Below are 17,690 nucleotides of genomic sequence, written 5' to 3'. Positions count from 1 at the left end.
GATAGCAGAAACTTTAAAAAATTTCTTCCTTCTAAGTAAGATCATGTAATGTAATTTTAGAAATGAAACCTGAGGAAAGGTGATGCTGGATCACTTGCGAAAGCAGGAGTGGGCTGGATCTCATTTTCTCAGTTTTCAGCGACTACATAGCACTGGTGAACTGCAAGAGCAACCTTTTTTAGAATGAAGGAATTAAATGAGAGTGGCAATACTTTCCATTTTCCATTCCTGTAGCAATATGGAAAAGTCCACTAAGTGAAGGCATAAGGACACAAATAATATTGTGAAGAATGACTGCCTTAAGAGGTGCTTAGAGCATGATGCAGCTGTTGTGGTGAAAATAGCGTTAAAAAAAAAATATGTTATTGATCGTATTGTTAAATGGATGCAGTATGACTAAGTTGAAAAAAACTGTTACATGTGTCTGTCCCAAACGATGACTGTCTGTCCATCAGTGTAAATGTAGAGGTGCAGTGCCTCACGTTGAGCACAAGAGTTCCTAAGCGTATGCAGTAGGGAACAGAGAAGGTAGGAGAGAATTAAAATAACGTTAGTGCAGCAATGGTTCCCTCAGTATAATGAATTCTATGCAAATACAATGACATTATAAGCATCAGGTGGATAATAAAATATTTCTTTGGCTTCTAAATATGAAATATAAATATGTACTGAGACAACCACTCACATAAGCACTTAGTTGTCCAAACTGAATAGGCATTTGACTATAGAATAATATGAGTAGTTATTTAAAATACACTTTATTTTCACCACGTATAGGAAAAACATAGATCAATTTGCCAACGAAAAAACTTAGTCTTATTGTTGGAGCAGGACTCCTGACCTGTGAACGGTTTGGTGAATTTTGAGAAATAAGTTAGCAGCTGTAGAACAGATTTTCAAAGGTTTGAAGGATGTTTTTGGACTTTGATTGCCTAGTGACATCAGCAGCTTTCAGAGCGACCCTGCCCTGCCTGTGTAGCCAGTTCTCAGCAGTAGTAGCTTGAGGCAGAGATTTATTTCCATGTGCTTAGATCCGTGGATAAAAGGTCCCACAGAGCTACCTAATGTTACTGCTCAAAGCTACTGAATGGAAGATCTATTTTTAAATGAGTGGATTCAGATCTTGTGACTCTATGTGAATGAAATGTCTTTATCCTATGTTGGGTCCTCTGAAATGAGAGTCAGAAGTATCCATGAGCGGTGCCTTTTAAGTTGTGTGTTTCTTAGGAGAAATGAATGTCAGATTGTTTAGGAGATTCATTTCCTTAGGACAAAAACAAGCAGATGCAGAGAAGTTCAGCTGGTATTTATCAGCTTTTTTTTTTTTTTTTTTGCATGCTGATGATATCTAGAGATTTACTGTTTAAAAGGCAGGAATTTCTGAACTTTACTGGGTCTCTGGGATTTCCATGGTGCCAGGCAGGCAGTCCTGTCTGTGCTTCTGCAGCACTTTCCATTTTGCAGCTAGTCCCAACGCTGCCAAAATACCCCAAGTTGCTATGATAAGGAAGAGGGAGCCAGTAAGGTATCAACATGTGTGCATGTTTAGAACCAAGATACTTCTGCCATGTTTTGCCTTTTAAATCTATATTTAAAGAAAACATTGCTTTGCCTCTGAAACCGGTTGTCTGCATTGTCTTTATGATAAATGCCCTGATCCGTGTTCTGGTGCACTTCTCCTTCGGCAGTGTTGCAGGTGGCAATTCCTGTCCTAGCAGCAGGTTGCTGTCTATCCGTGAAACTCCAACAGTACATGAAGTGGAACTAAATTAAATTAGTTTTTGAATGGAAGTAGCCTGCAGTTCTGCAGTGGGCTGTGGATTGCCACCAGGCGGTAGCAAGTGTTGTATGGATTGCTATCAGGCAGCAGCAAGTCTGAAAACATTAAGGATGGTTCTGTATGAATTTAGGACGGTGTTTCCCCATGTTACAAATAATGTGCTTTTCATTCATGTGATCAGCAGATTTCACCTGTGGGCAGAATCTTCAATATTCTAAGTTTGTGGCATGTGATTATATGTTTCCTTTTGATTTATGAGCAGTTGGACTTGCTCTTCCACTTGTAGTGTGTTCTTTCAGTTTTTGGAGTCCTAAGGGGGAGAGGGGAAAATCCTTTTTATTTTTAATTGCTCATATACATAAGTTACAAAAACCATTTCCCTCAGAAAAGTAATAACTGATATCAATAAGTGTTAGAAGTTAAATTTGAATGGATTCATGCAATACTTTGCTGAATGAAAGAGAAGACAAATCTGGTTTATTGTTCTAGGTTAGGCTACTGAGGTTTTGTTTCGTAACTGGACTTTTTTTGAATGAGCTGTGTCATTGGTTGTTTCATTAATATATTTAGGAGACCACCAATTGTCTTTAAACGTGCTTTAAGAGCTTGGCAAAATAAATAAATATATAAATAGAAAAGAAAACACCAAAGCATTAAAACCTAATAGGGATAAAGCAGCGCAAACACCTTTTAGCTTACCTAGCAGTGCCCCACAGCTGCAGAGGTTCATCTGTGCCAGTGTAATTTCTGGGGCAACTGAATGGTTTGTGGTGAACAGCAAGCGGTCATGCTTTCCACAAAACATACAGGACAGAGGAGAAAACATCTTTCTGATGCCCCCAGTTCACTTTTGTTTGACAGCTAAGTCAACTTGGCTATATATGCCCCAAAAAGCCATAGAGGAAAGATCCCTTAATCTGAATAATCTTAATTATTTTACGGTATTTGCCAGTATTGAATACTTAGACTGTATCTGGGAGATCTGAGGACAAGGGCACAGTCTGCAACTTCATTGTGAAATTAACAGTTTAAGGATTAATAAGGTAAATAGTCAACGCTTAAATGCCAAATGCCCACAGTTATTCTGTCACCAAGTGATTCAATATTGAAATGCTTTGCAACTCTTTCTGGTGATGCACTGGGAAGAACCTGTATGTAATTCTGCTTGGGCTCCATTTTGGCTGTTGTGCAAGATTATTCCATTTCTAATTGCGGCGAATACACCTGAGATGTGCTCTTCAGTGTTCTGATACAGTAGACCTAACCAATTCTCTTGGTATTTTCCATGGCACTTTATAATTGCTAAGGGATGTTATTGCCTGTACTCTGCAGAGATTAGAGGGAGGGGTCTTGGGATTTTTGATAAATGGATCGTGGGAGCCTTTTGTTCTGAAAATTTGTACATTGGGTTTGATAATCCTGTTTTGTGATCTATTCATCTAATTTGAGAGTGGTAGGATTTAAGAGATTAAATTCACTTTCATTTAAAACTTTTGCAGTTAAGTATTGTACATGTCCCACTTGATTTTGCCTTCAGATATGATGGTAAGTGTTAAATACGTGGTTAAGCAGAAGCAAACATTTTTTAGTGATACTATGAAATACATCTCTGAGTTTGTTTGGTATAAGCATGGTATGTTAGATCTTGCAACTCAAGCTCATTAAGGGGGATTTTTAAATGTGTGTCGTAAGCTCTAAGACCTCTTGTTCTCCATAAGAGGATTGACTATAAGTAGGGATTGCATATACATGTAAAGATAGATAGACTTAAAACTTATAATTCCCAATCAGTTGATAACATGTTTTAGTGACAATAGCATTAAGAGCTTTCAGTTCTGGAGTACTGAATTTATAGTTCTTCATACTCCTTTCAGTATCAGTAATACATATTTTTTGTTGTCTGTTTTAGGAGGTGAAATGAAAACTTAAAGAACATCACATATACAATGGCAAAATTGAGATGCATCCAAAACATGTAAAAATAGCTGATTTAAAATGTAACCAAGCCTAGTAAGAATTTTTGACATTAGTAGGAATGAAAAACAATGGATGCTTTTCATGGGTTCGGTGGGTTTCATGGTTTTTTCAATGGGTTGCCTTCAAAAAAGTTGTCATCACCAAGATCACTGTGCGTGAATACTAAATGATACAAAATCTACAAATTTCAAATTGGTAGAGATATAGAAAGTACCTATTGGTTGCTGTATGAAACCAAACTGTTCCACAACCTACAGGAAATAACGCTTAACCCCATGAAGAAATTTGCAGCAGCACAGGTGGAATAAAACCGCCTTTAAGTGATAAATACAGCTCACGCTAGTTTATCTGAAGAGCAAGGTGAAAGAACAAGAGGCAATTTGTAAGCCACTCAGCTAATTCTGTGTTAGCACTTGAAAGGCACTCTGCATCCAAAGTCTCTCTGAGCACAAGGGAGTGGATATTCAGCTTTGCATTTCTGTAGTTAGAACTGTTTCCAAACAGTCTTCGGATGGGAGTGGAGAGACGCATCCTTTCAATGAACGTCTCCCCTTTTTTCTTTTAAAAAGAGGAAATTTATTATATAGAGTTTGAGTAGCGCAATCATGGGCAAATTGACGAGTGCTTTTATACGGGATTTGCTTCATCTCAGAATTCAGGGGGATTTTGTGCATTGGGCCTTGGCGTTCCTGAGCACAGCTGATGACGTTTCTTCTGGGCTCTTCACAACTTACTGATCTGTTGCTGTAGGTGATGGGAATGGATCCCCACGTGCTGGTCCAAAGGTGACATTATAAATGCTTATCTAACTCAGGAGGCTTTTCTAATCACTTTAGAAAGGATGAGCCATCCATCTTTGTGATGGTGCTGTTAATTTTGAGCAGAAAGTAAGACGGAAACAAAACCGCTTGCTCAAAGGGACAGAGCAGGTCAGTAGGAAGAGAAGGACTGAGAGTCCAGGAGGGTCTCGCTTCCAGTCATGTGTTGAGATCAGTAATATACTCCTGGCCTTGAAACAGGTGGTGAAAAGAAAGAGGAGGTGCTGTAGCAGAAAGATGGGAACGAAAAGTGCTGTAGGCAAGACCGGAGATGACTGACAAGAAACCCAAATGTAATGCAGCGACAGCACGAAGAAGGAAGCAACGGAGAACGCTCCATCAAGAAAGGTAAGGGATTGTCAGTAATCCCAAGACACAGTTCTCCATAACCTTCTTACTCCTTAGTGCTTTGATGACTGTGGTTCACAAATTAGAAGGTGACAGTAAGGAATTTTTTTGGGGAAGAATAAAGAACAGGAATCTTGACGGTGTTTTAAGATAATGACCTGTTTTAAGATAGGTCCTAAGGTATGACCGGTCCTGTCATACCTTCTTGTTTTCTCTCCATGTTTATTTTATTCCACTGTCATGACACTTAAAGGATTTTGTCATCAAAAAACAATGCTTTCATTTACCTTTGCTTTTTTTCTGAAGCATTTCTCTGCTTAGATTAGTCATTCAAATGTTTTTCACAGTAGAGGCTCTTCATCTGCTTGGGCATAGTCTCTGGTGCATTTTCAGTGCTGTCCCCTGCTGTTTTTAAGGGGACCCCTTGAAAGGCCTGATGCCCAGTACTTTCATACCGTCAAGAAGCTCATACAATAAATATGATGATGTTGATTATTCGGAAAACAAAACTGTAAGTACCAGGTATATACTATCACTTTATAACTGCTTACCAGAAAAAAAAAAAAAAGGCAAAGGAAGGAAAAAGGTTACGGCCCCCGGAGGGGAAAAATATTACAGCCCTGAGTTGAGGTAAAAATGGTGCTGCAGTAAAAAAATTTATTTCTCAAAATACGCATTTCAGCTCTCAGGTTGCTAACACAAGAGTAAGATCCACGCCCCCACCTTAAGAGAGTTCTCACATTTGAAGGGCTTGGCCAAATGCTGTTTCTTTTCTGCCTATAGGTAAGAAAATGACAAGCCCAAGTTGTGTGCAGGTTGTTACATGTATTATTGCTGATATCAGCATAGTGTAAAGGGAGAATATAATATTAAGGAGAGTCGACTATTATAAAGTAATTAGACCTGGCATGGTTAATAGCTTATTTCTTTGAAACAAATACTATCAGAGATAAAATTTCCAATGGTGTAGCCACTATAAAATGAGAAGGGAGGGAAAAAAGAAATCACTAAAATCCTGAGCTTTTACAGCCTCCAAGGCATGTTAATTGTATGAAATGTCAGAAATGAAAAAGTAAATGCATTATGAATGAAAGGCAAAATGGTGCTAAGGATCTTTCTGGGTCTCCAGCAGAAATTCAGAGTGCTTTGGGCATTTTTTCTTTTTTAATTGCTTCACATAAGGCCCAATAAAAGCATCCCAAAATAGCAGTGAAAGATTTGGTGTAGCTCAGTGACGGAACCCAGTAGCTTTAAAGTGAAATGAGTAACTGTACATGCCTAACTAGACCCCATTTCAGGAACTACATACAATGTTTTGCATCAGTACATAAAGCAAAAGCCAGCATTTGGTGCTAATGATGCGTGATGATGGTGGTGCAATACAAGGTCAGGAAAAAAAAAATCTTTAACTTTTTTTTCTTCTCAGTTTTCTATCAGTGATCATTTACTACTCTGTAATCTCAAAATAGCTAAAGTACAAAAAAATCTCTAATCACTGTAGGATGGAAAGTGCTAAGGATAACAGCTCATGATTTGCAAGGAATCAAGCTTAACATATGATAGAAGAAAAACGCTGTAATGGATTTAACTTAGAGAAATTTATAAATCCAGCTCAGCTGTAGAGAAGTATAGCAAGCAAAATATAACATTAGGTAGAGAAAAACCTTATACTAAACTTTGAACACGTTCATTTGACCTGTGTGTGAGTTTCAGGTTTCCTCCCTGCCCTTCCCACTTGTTAAAACAAGTGCAAAAAAACCCCAACAACTCTTGGGTGTATTATCATAGTAAAACCAAAGCCAGACCTTACTACTCTCAACTGTGCTGTGGTACCTTTCAGTTGAAAACCAGAGGAACTTCTGCAGAATAAATAATGCCGGTTCCTACAATAGCTGCCATTGCCACCTCTCTGGTGGCCATGCTAAGGTGCAGGGGAATTGTAGCAGCAAGCCCGTACCGTCACCACGCACTAAAATAAATTATCGGTGGTCTTCTTGAGGGTGCCCTATTATCTCTTTCTCAAACACATCATTGTGATGTCATACTGGTGGAAAGAAGTCCCCAGAAGCAAGCTAGTGAAGACTGAAATGGAAGGTACAGTTTGAAATTTAACAAAAAAGGAAAATCTTTTGCTGTAGAATGACTCAAACAAGTAATTTTAAAATGCTTCAGTTGATTTAATAGTATTTTAACCTGCACAAATAATTAAATACTTCTCCAAATTTGAAGGGGAAAAATAATATACTAAAAGCAGTTACGTGCATAGGTTTTTCCTGTCCATCCAATCATGATTTTTCATTCAAATCCTGCAACAAATCTGTGGACCCTGACTGCTTTGTCCCACTTGTAACTGAACTCTGCCTGTACCTGCAATTAGTCTGGACACAAAACATCACTAATACTTTACCAAGAACTGGTGCTCACTCTCAGCATCTCACCTAATCTAGTTTGACTTCCAAATTTCTCTTGTAAAGTATATAGTTTTAAGCAGTAATTTCCTTAAAATGTTTCCTTAAAATGTAAGAGATTAGTGCATTAAATAACGTGTTAAATGTTAAGCATGTGCAACGTATGTGGGATATACGTGTGTTAAAATATGTTAAAATGAGTCATGTATGATGTTGGCTCCTTAACCTTTCCTTGTCAAGTGATATGTGGCACTTACCTGTTGACACTTGCTTGTTTTGTGCAAGTTACTGTATTTTATTTTTTTAAACAAACAATTCTAAAGTGCTCAGAGGCGTAACTTACAAATTAACTGAACTTTAATGAAACTGATGGTTTTGACACACTGACTCATTTTTAGGTCATGCATCATCCATTACTACCTGCTATGAAAAAGAAAAGCCAGATTCAGTTCCCATCACTGGAACGTGAGAACACCTGATGTAGCAGCTTCAGTTACTGAAAGTGTAGCCACCTCCTTAAAAAAGGTAAGTTTCATTCGTCAAGTATACTGTGTGTCTTTCCACAAAAGTCAGTGAAGTTTCTTTTAATTATCTCATTACCCCATCAAGTACTATGAAGTAGTTTGTTGTGACTTCTGTTAATGTATTAAAAGTATTTAAACGAAATTAAATCATTAGTACGCCAGTTTTGTCATGTAAACAGTTTAATGAATACATAAACAAAGCACATATAAAGCAAGAGATTAAAACAAAATCGTTACAATCACCATAAACTATATCAAAAATGTTTACAAGCATATTGCTTGCACAGCAGGTTTTACAAAACCAGTGTATCATGAGCAATACCACTCCCTGAAAACCAAGACCTGGAAATAAAAGATCACAGTATTTACTCAAAGCACATCATATACTAGTCCAACTAGCATTGCTTTAACTACTTGTCAACATCTTCACGGTGCTGTAGTATACATTAAAGCTTGCATGAAAAAAAATGTGGGTTGAGTTCAAGTGCAATAAGAAAAGAAGTATGGGAATTCGGATGATTACATAGGTCTGTGTTATTATTTGAAACCCTGGTTCCTAAATCTTCCCTTTGCAGCTTTACCAAAACCCTTTTTGTAGATCCCCATCACAGCCATTGCGCAGACCGCTTAACTCTGGAGTAGGGTTTGGAAATGAAGTTTCCAAAATGCTGATCCTACCCCCTGGTTCTGCTCAGATGGGTAAGTACTCCGGACACTTTGTGGCTGTAGGAAGGGAAATCCCTGTGGCTACCTCCCATATTCCTTGCACCCAAACGCGTATCTTGGGAAAGAAGTACAGGTGCAAGGCTTCATACAGGCAACAGGACAACTTTACAAGATTACACGGAAAACTGAAGTTAATATAAGAGAAGCGGATTTAATCTTTCACTGTCTGGCTTTGGCCTATTATCTACTGTCATTCACAATGTTTTGGTCTGTTGCATTTGTCCCAAGTGCAGTGTAAAGTTTAGTATGTTAATGAATATTGTTAAATCAGGACAGAAAGGTTTTTGTTTCATAATTAAGAGTTTAGTAAGAAAAAAAAAATCATGAAGAAAAATTACAAAAGCATAACCAACTGATTTAGTTGCAGTTGTTCCCATAAAAGAAACTAGACAGTACTCAGCACATACTGAAGCTGAATACAGGCTAATACCTAAGAGGCATAAGGGAGATTTGATCATTTTAACATAAACTTGCTCAAACACTTTACAGATATATTCTATAAAGATTGGAAGGGATGTAATTTATAGTTATGCTGTTGTGCTGCATGCTTCTTAAAGTGTCTGCCCTGCAGTTTCTTTCTGTCACCCTTTTAACATCTTCTTTAATACAATTAAAATTAAGCTGTGTGCAAAAATAGCTTTGCTTGGAATATTCTACCTTAAAAGTAAGTCTTGGAAGTACAAAATTCAAGCTGCTTTTGATTGAGTCTGCTATCAAAATCATGATGGGGCAGGGGGTGGAGGGGACAATGGCAAATGCATTCGCTGCCCTGTAGAAGAGAAAGTATTTCTGTACATTCCAGTGCTTCTATTTCTATTTACTCCCATGGGACTCCCACGGGCTCTTAATTTAACTTCAGAATTCCATGATAAGGGAGAACCTGCTCCATGGGAGAAAAGGAGGCCACAGAACAGTCCCTTCTTTGTTCCTACCCCACCTTTCCTTACACAATAGTGAATATTATTCATTTATGTACTTTTCAGCTATGGCTAGAAGATGAAAATGCCTCCACAAAGAATTTGTAATGTGTTTTGCTTGAATGTCAGCCCTAAATTTGTACAAAGAGCAAGTGTTGTCTTTGCATTCCAGTGCTTGCTGGTGTGGGTAGTTCAGCTACATGCTCCTACTGGGACAGGGGTTGGCTGAAAAAGGATGATGGTGAGGAAGGCAGCTGCAGAAATGCTTTTAAAAAGCTTCAAAATTTGGTCAGCGATGAGTGCAAGCAAATAAGCAGTGCAGCTCCAGGAATGCTTCTACGTCAAGCCTTTGAAATTCAACCTTGAAGGTGCTTTTCAGGGTATCCTATTTACCAAAGCCCTGTTTACCTAGCAGAGTTTGGAAAACTGCCAGACTTCTTTCTCGTTCAGCTCTTCCACAAACACCTTTGGCATGGCTCACTGCTCACACTACAACATTCAGCAAATTAGAGCTATTTAGGTTTTAAGTACTGATAAGACTATTAGCCACCTCGCCTTCCTCTGTATACACACACATAAATAAATGACAGCACAAGCCTTCCTTGACACGAGAAACCAAAAGGCATTGATTCAAAGGCTAAATAAATAATCGTTTGTGGCACATTCTCAACATTTTCAGCATTGAAACTCTCCCACAAGGTAGCTTCCTAGGCTATGTTTTCATGCATCAATTATCATTGTGGGAAATGGGGGTAGAGGTGCTTTGGCACTGGAAGGCAGTGCTAACGGGACTGACTTTGCCAGAACAACAAAACTTCCCTGTGCTTCTAGACGAAATTTGTAAGCCATAACTCTCAAATTAAATGTAGTAGTTCTTCAAAAAACCAAAACCAATCACCCCTAATCCTGTACTGTTTTTACAGACATTTAAGTGCCTCACTGAACAGCAACAGAGATAAGACAGGTGCTATTCTGTCCCCTTGCGCATGATTGATCATAGAGAGCTGAATGGAATCATAGTGACTACGTTCATCCCAAAGGACACAGTACAGAAATCTGTACAACTTGCAGCCACTTTTCAGTCATCGCTACTAAAAAGTGGCTTGGTTGGTTTGTCTTATTGCTAGGCAAGAATGTACACACCTCTGTATAGTCTGTATGCAGAATCTAAGTTTTTGGTATTGTTTCCTTGGTATAAAGAGCATGTTGTATATGATTTTCCATTGAGTAATGCAGTATACAAATAAAACAGCAAGAGTTGAGCTAGCCAACCAGGTTGCAGAATACAGCAGTGTTGGGAACAGTCTGTGACATCTGTGAGATGAAGAAAAGTGGCTTTTCTTCCTTCTCACAGCAACTGCTTCTGGCAGTTTTTAGTTGCTGTACGAACATCCCTGTAGTCAGTTGCTAAATCCTTGTTGTAAGCATTATCATCACAAGCACTATTGTCCCCGCTGCATTAAGGGGAGCAACACCACGACCAGAAAAGGCAGTGTGCTTAGCACTGGTGACCAAGTGGGAGAAGCTTTGGTAGTTCTGGTCTCAAGGTCCCAGAGTATTTTCCATCCAGTGCTCTACACATTGCCACAGCTCTGTAGGGAAGTGATCACAAACCCGCTGTAAATCGCAGTATAACGCCCCAATGCAACACCACGAGAGGGCTGATTTGGGAAAGCTGCACGAATTGACCCGTCCTAGCAAGTGTCTCGGGTTAGAACTGTTGAACAGACAACAAAGATTGTCAAAGGTTACCAAAAAATGTGTAGCCAGCCAGCAACTGTGAGCATTACGTTTTGCAACACTTACACTTTGAGCGACTACATCAAACCATATATTTAGCTAAAATGAAGAATTTAGGAGTAGATCCATTCAAATGCTTATGTAGTGTGTAAGCACACAAACACAAGACTATTTTCACCCTTTGCTATGTAAATGATATCTATCTAAAATTTTGCCACTCGAACAGCAGTGAACTCATTATCTGCAAACTTATCGAAGGATGCAGATTAATCCTAGAATAGGAAAGAATACAGCATCCTTTAATCAATACCTTGTTTTTCTATTCAGAACAAATAAATGGTTTTGTTACACAATTCCTAGTATGAAATGGTTAGAATACAAGTCTTTGCTTCTCACCAGAATAAAGCAGCTGGGCTATTTTGTAATGCTATCAACTGACCTTAAAACATGCCCTTGTGCAAGCAGGCTGAGAATCTGGCCACAGTTCTTTTTCCAACATCTATTTCCAAGTCTGTCCCACAATTAGTGCCAAACTATCTAGCCATTGTCTTGCATTTAGTGCTTTCATCCAGCTCCATTTTGCAAATATTTGAAAACAACACACAAAAGCAGACTGCCATCTCTCTCTAAACAGCACAGCATACAAATGCATAGAATGCACCACATAAAATGTTCATAAAAGTTCCTCTTGGTAATGTTTCTAGAGACACCTGGACTTCTAATACTCCTTGTTATGACCCAGAAATAGCTCCTCATGTTTCCCAGATCTATGCTTTTTTTTGTTGTTTTCAGATCAAAGCCAAGCATTAAATGACACAACTGCAAGTACTGTCTTGCTGGCTAAGTCAACTCTTGCATTATAGCAGTTACACCTTCTTTTTAGTCCCACCCTTCCTTTTTAATTGTACTTTATTTTGTTGTAGCTGTGCAGTTCTCTATTCCTCAGAGCTCACCTTGCCCGAGCCCCGCCGGGGAACGTGTCTTTCACCTCCAAAGAATCTGCCCAGCGAGTCAAGTAGACCCGAGTCTCTGTGCCTTGGAGATCCATGTCGAGCATGGTCTGTAGTGCTTGCAGAGGCCATTTTTGATCCGTGCCGGAACGAGGAGCGTTTTTGCGAAGCCATCAAATCCGAATTCTCTGAAGCTGCTGCACTGTCCTCTTGGATGGTCTGTAGCTCGTCTGACTCGGAGGGCCGATCTTTGAAGGTGTTGTCTTCTCTTCCTGGGGCATCTCGGGAAAAGAGGCGGATCAAGTGGGGGCGACCGCTTGTGTCAGCTGGGTTGGCCTCGGGCCAGGCATTCTTCGGGTCTGCTGCGCCTTTGGAGTCTGTCACCGCTGGGCTCTTCGTGGAGGTCCCATTGTTCTGGTTCACATCTGCCTCTCCTGCAAACAACAAGGATGAGATATGAATACAGGCCTGTGAAAAACAGCCCGGGAACAATGCTGCTTTCTCTCCCTGGCCTTGAGATGGTCATTTCATACAAAACCCGTAAGCTGTGCAGTTGCAGTGAAACTACGTTCTCTAACAGCCTGTCAGAACATTAAGCTATCTCACAACTGAAACTCTGATGATGTTCTCACACAAAATTTGCAGTAGTTCTAGGTGTTTTTTTTTTTTAATTAATATTTGTAAATGTTAGAAGCACAACTGAAATTAATTTTGCGGAAGGTTTACTGTTGATGAGGCTTTCAGGCACAATGTCTGGACAATCAGATTTCCAGTAGTTCCTGTTGAAGACTGGAACTCTAAACTCTGCTCTTCGTCTCCAGAACAGGAAAAAATAAAAATAGTTAAAGCAATGTGCAGGGCTGTGTCTCCTCAACTGCACATTCCCCCTCTGTGCTGTCAGAGCATCTCTACGCTTCAGGTCTGTCCCCATTTTGAATTTCTCACTGTAACTTCATTAACAATCAAAAGCATAATGAGGCGTGAGGGTTTCTTTATTATTTAAATTGTCCTCACTTCAGAAAAGTGGAGAATACTTGGCTGTAATTTTCTGCTTTGCTTCCCATAACAGTTTTCCCTCCATGTGTGAGCCTGGCCTTCTACATCTGATGTCCTAGCTCTCTGATGCTGACTGAAGGCCTGGAGCAGAATGATGTAATTTGCATTTATTATGTGTGAAAAGTGATGATAAGAATTACCAGAACCTGATGAGCATTTAGCCAAGAAAGGAGCCGAGGCGGACCTCCGTGATAGAAGTGAATGAAGTGTTTGCTGCCTTCTCTACAGTTGCGTTCTGACGCATGCACTAAAATATCTGAAAAAAATCAGTTACAGCACACTCGATCCTTAACATCTAATCCTTCTACCAGTGACACAAAACTTACGGAGCTATTATTAGTAGGAGGTTACTGCTTGGGAAGCAGCCTTTCACCCTACAGAGTAAATGCTTCTCACACACTCACCCCATGTTGGAAAGATCAAGTTTTTTGGAGTTAACAGAACTAGAAAATGCAGAGGTAAGTTGCAGTCAGTCATGTGCTACCTTTAGGATCTTCTAATTATCTCATTCCCATTTGATTTGGTCTTTGTTTCCATGAACAGGATAGATTCTGGCAAATACTGTTATGTTTTCATGTAGCCAAGGCTCAAATACTTCACTAATTCACCAGAGCAATTTTAGACTTGACACAGTCGTTTCAAATTGCTTTTCCCACCCACAGGGCACTGAAGAAACCTCTTCTCAGGCTGAGATTAATTCTGAAATAAATTTAGGGATAACCGCACAAGACAGTAATGCTGGTTTCTGCAAACAGACACACTGGTACTCACCAGGCTACAATTTGTTGTCATCGGTCTGCTGTGGTTTTACACAGCTTTTCATATAAAAAATATATCATGCAATTCTGCTGTGCACCTTCGAAAACAACCTAGAAAAGGTTGGGGAAACTTTGAGAGGTTTTTCTTCAGTTAAAACATTTGAAAATATTTCTCAGGAATACAATTATTTAACCAATGCTAATTGTGACTTAAGACCTCATCAGTGGAGAAGAGGAAAATATGCGGCACCTTTGTGATGTTGGTTTTCCTGAAAAAGATGATTTCAGGTTTCTTAGGAACTATTAAAACCCCCAACTGTTTTTCTTAGTCAAATGAAAGAGAAAGTAACATCACCAATATATGACACTTTCTGAAACGGCAAAACATTTCAACTAGCAGCTATAACCCTAGATTCTATACCATAATACAAATCCATTCAAGGCCAGAAAAAGAAAAATGAACAAAAGAGCTATTGTATTTAATTAAATGCATTAACAAAACACTAGAGCATCTGCATACTAATATTTTTTACAACAGTTGTGCTTTGTGTCCCTGAATACGTGTATTGGTAAGCAACAAAGGGCATTTGTGCCATAAAAGTAGCTTCTCCCAATGCATATGCAGCGAGCTGTGAAGTATAAATCTTTCTGTATGTTCTATTTCAGTAATGAAAGCATACATTTAAATTTTCTTCTGGATTTTTTTGCACACTTCAGTGTTTTCTAATATTTAAAAATATATAGCAGAGAGATACTGTTAATATTTGAGCTAACTAAGCAAAACCTTCAAGTACATTTGGAGAGTCAGACCCCTTTAATAATATCTTAAGGATAACCAGGACTAATGGTACACACAAACATATGCCTATTGGTTCACTTAGTAACAAATATTTAGACTTCTATTAAGGCCCATCATAAATGCAGTGCACGTGGTACTGATACTTTCTTTGTTTCTTCCAGCAAGATGAAGCCCTGCTTCGACAAGGTTGTCTAAGACAGAATAAACAAGAGCACCCTTCCTACAGCATATCATTTGTACAAGAGAAAGCTGCCCAGGAAAGAAGAGGGCTTCAGGCATTTTATTTTTTTTAATTTTTTAATTCTTGTAAAATGGGTTAATTTTAAGAGTACATATAGCAGAATGCATTGCCATAGGCATAACTGGAAGGCTACTAAAGTGTATGCTCTTTTATTTGCGCTTAAGTGAATAAAGTCATTGAAAGCTGTACGAGTGAGAGCGTGGGAAGCGCATTTCACAGAATCACAGAATTGAAGCGGTTGGAAGGGACCTTGAGAGATCATCAGGTCCAACCCCCCTGCCAAAGCAGGTCCCTTAGAGCAGGCTGCCCAGGTAGGCGTCCAGATGGGCTTTGAATATCTCCAGAGAAGGCGACTCCACAACCTCCCTGGGCAGCCTGTTCCAGTGCTCCATCACCCTCACTATGAAGAAGTTCTTTCTCGTGTTGGTGCAGAACTTCCTGTGCTCTATCTTGTGGCCATTATCCCTTGTCCTATCCCCACAAACCACTGAAAAGAGGTTGGCCAAATCCCTCTGTCTCCCACACCTCAGGTATTTATGCACATTGAGGAGATCCCCTCTCAGTCTTCTTTTCTCCAGGCTGAACAGACCCAGGTCTCTCAGCCTTTCCCCACCATAGGGAAGATGTTCTAGGCCCCGTACCATCTTTGTGGCCCTCCTCTGGACTCTTTCCAGGAGATCCCTGTCTTTTTTGTACCGGGGAGCCCAGAACTGGACACGGCACTCCAGGTGAGGCCTGACCAGGGCAGAGTAGAGGGGGCGGATCACCTCCCTTGACCTGCTGGCCACACTCCTTTTAATGCACGCCAGGATCCCATTGGCCCTCTTGGCCACAAGGGCACACTGCTGGCTAATGGCCAACATGTCGTCCACCAGGACCCCCAGGTCCTTCTCCTCAGAGCTCCTCTCCAGCAGGTCTCCCCCATCCTGTACTGATATGTGCGGTTGTTCCTTCCCAGGTGCAGGACTCTACACTTGCTCTTATTAAACCTCATTTGGTTTCTTCCTGCCCATCTCTCCAGCCGGTCCAGGTCTCGCTGAATGGCAGCACAGCCTTCTGGCGTGTCAGCCACTCCTCCCAGCTTTGTGTCATCGGCGTACTTGCTGAGGGCAGACACTATTCCCTCATCAAGGTCGTCGATGAAGATGTTGAACAAGATCGGACCGGACCCAGCACCGACCCCTGGGGAACGCCGCTAGTCACAGGTCTCCAGACGGACTCTGCGCCGCCGATCACCACCCTCTGAGCTCGGCCAGTCGGCCAGTTCTCAACCCACCTTACTGTCCACTCCTCTATCCCACACTTTCTTAGCTTTGCTATCAGGATGTCATGGGAGACATTTCCTCACTCCATCCCAAAAGCAAGCAAGGATCTGTTGCTTCAGGCGCAGCAGAGGACCACTCCTGCAGGCAGTGCCACCTTCCCACATCCCCTTGAGCAATGCAGCTCTTGAGCCTGCTGCTGGCACAACTTTCCCTGGGCGTGTTGGTCAGAGTGGCCAAGCCATTTGTTCCCCATATAAGCAGTGACTCCCCAAATGAAGGAACACAGATGGACCAACAAATCCAGTCTCTTAGTGAAACACAATTAACAGAAACTCCAGGGGTGCTTTCGAAGAAGCAATATTAAAACTCACTCCCATTGCCTGCCCATACGAGTCATGCCACATCTCTATTTTCACAACCACTGTGCCTTAACGCTCAGTTTGGCAGAAGCAGTTTATCCCATTTCTTGGGAATCAACACGCTCGTATAAGCCTCAAATTAGCTGGGACCTCTCAGCCCTGTGGTTTGAATAGCTACTGTCAAAACCTGTTTTATACAAAGTGAGATCTCCATCTCAGATGGAGATTTTACGAACACCAGAAGTAGGTAATCAAAGTCACAACACCGAATACTTACTACATTTTACAATAACTACAGATTGCTGTTACCGATTATTAATTTCCTTCTTGTTTCCCTCTTTTTCTCCATGTACAAAGATGAAAACGATCTCACTTAACTTCAGGGACCTTTTGAATCAACTTTTCTTTTTGCGTAAGTCATGTATATTTATGAAGTGGTGCTCTTCAGCATACAAAATACAAAGCATATTTCTCCTCTCTCTTCTATGATAAGCCAACTAGGTAGTTAAACACAATGCAGAACAGTTAATTCTAACTACATTTCAGTATGTTTACTGAAATGCTGATGATAAAATATCAAAATGTGGAATTTTATACTGACTTACCTGTATTTAGTCACTTGAACAGTTGAAAGTTACACCTAAAAATTACTCAGCTTCATAATGACTAAGATTTCAAGACGTTTAGTAAACTGAAGTAGTAGTAAGGCATATGTGCAGTGTACGGGTAATAGTTTGCCTTGCATTACTTGGAGAGGCTGAAAAAAGTCTCTTCTGGAATATGTGGCTTTCAGTAACCCTAGGGGTAATATTGAAACATTTGAAAGAATGGAAAGGACAGAAAAAGCAGGTCCAGCATCACTATGCAGGAACTGCAGCTGAGGATGTCTGGGTTCCAACTCTGCATTGAGATCATAGTGCTGTTCAACATTTGTCTTTTGTTTTTTAGGCAGTTCAGTTCTAATATTTAGACACAGTGATATGCTATGAAAGCCAGGGTCAAATAAAGGTCAGGCCAATTCAAG

The 17,690-nt window shown here is 40.1% G+C and overlaps 1 protein-coding gene and 1 long non-coding RNA gene across 3 annotated transcripts in view; one reads left to right on the top strand and one right to left on the bottom strand.

Annotated features, from left to right (window-relative positions):
- Nucleotides 1–17,690, bottom strand: part of MBP (myelin basic protein) — a 90,121-nt gene that overhangs the window by 7,409 nt on the left and 65,022 nt on the right. For both annotated transcript variants that reach the window (XM_013181154.3, XM_066992718.1), the window contains exon 3: nt 12,192–12,622. In XM_013181154.3, the coding sequence (XP_013036608.2) occupies nt 12,192–12,622 (431 nt within the window). The remainder of the gene's footprint in view (nt 1–12,191; nt 12,623–17,690) is intronic.
- Nucleotides 6,782–15,482, top strand: LOC136790152 (uncharacterized). Its single transcript, XR_010829575.1, has 3 exons — nt 6,782–7,017; nt 7,730–7,856; nt 14,963–15,482. It is a non-coding gene; the product is annotated as an uncharacterized lncRNA (long non-coding RNA).

The sequence above is a fragment of the Anser cygnoides genome, chromosome 2 (assembly GCF_040182565.1).
Source record: "Anser cygnoides isolate HZ-2024a breed goose chromosome 2, Taihu_goose_T2T_genome, whole genome shotgun sequence".
Classification (NCBI taxonomy): domain Eukaryota; kingdom Metazoa; phylum Chordata; class Aves; order Anseriformes; family Anatidae; genus Anser; species Anser cygnoides.
The sequence above is the reverse complement of the archived record's forward strand: the minus strand, read 5'-3'. Positions and strand labels throughout refer to the sequence as shown.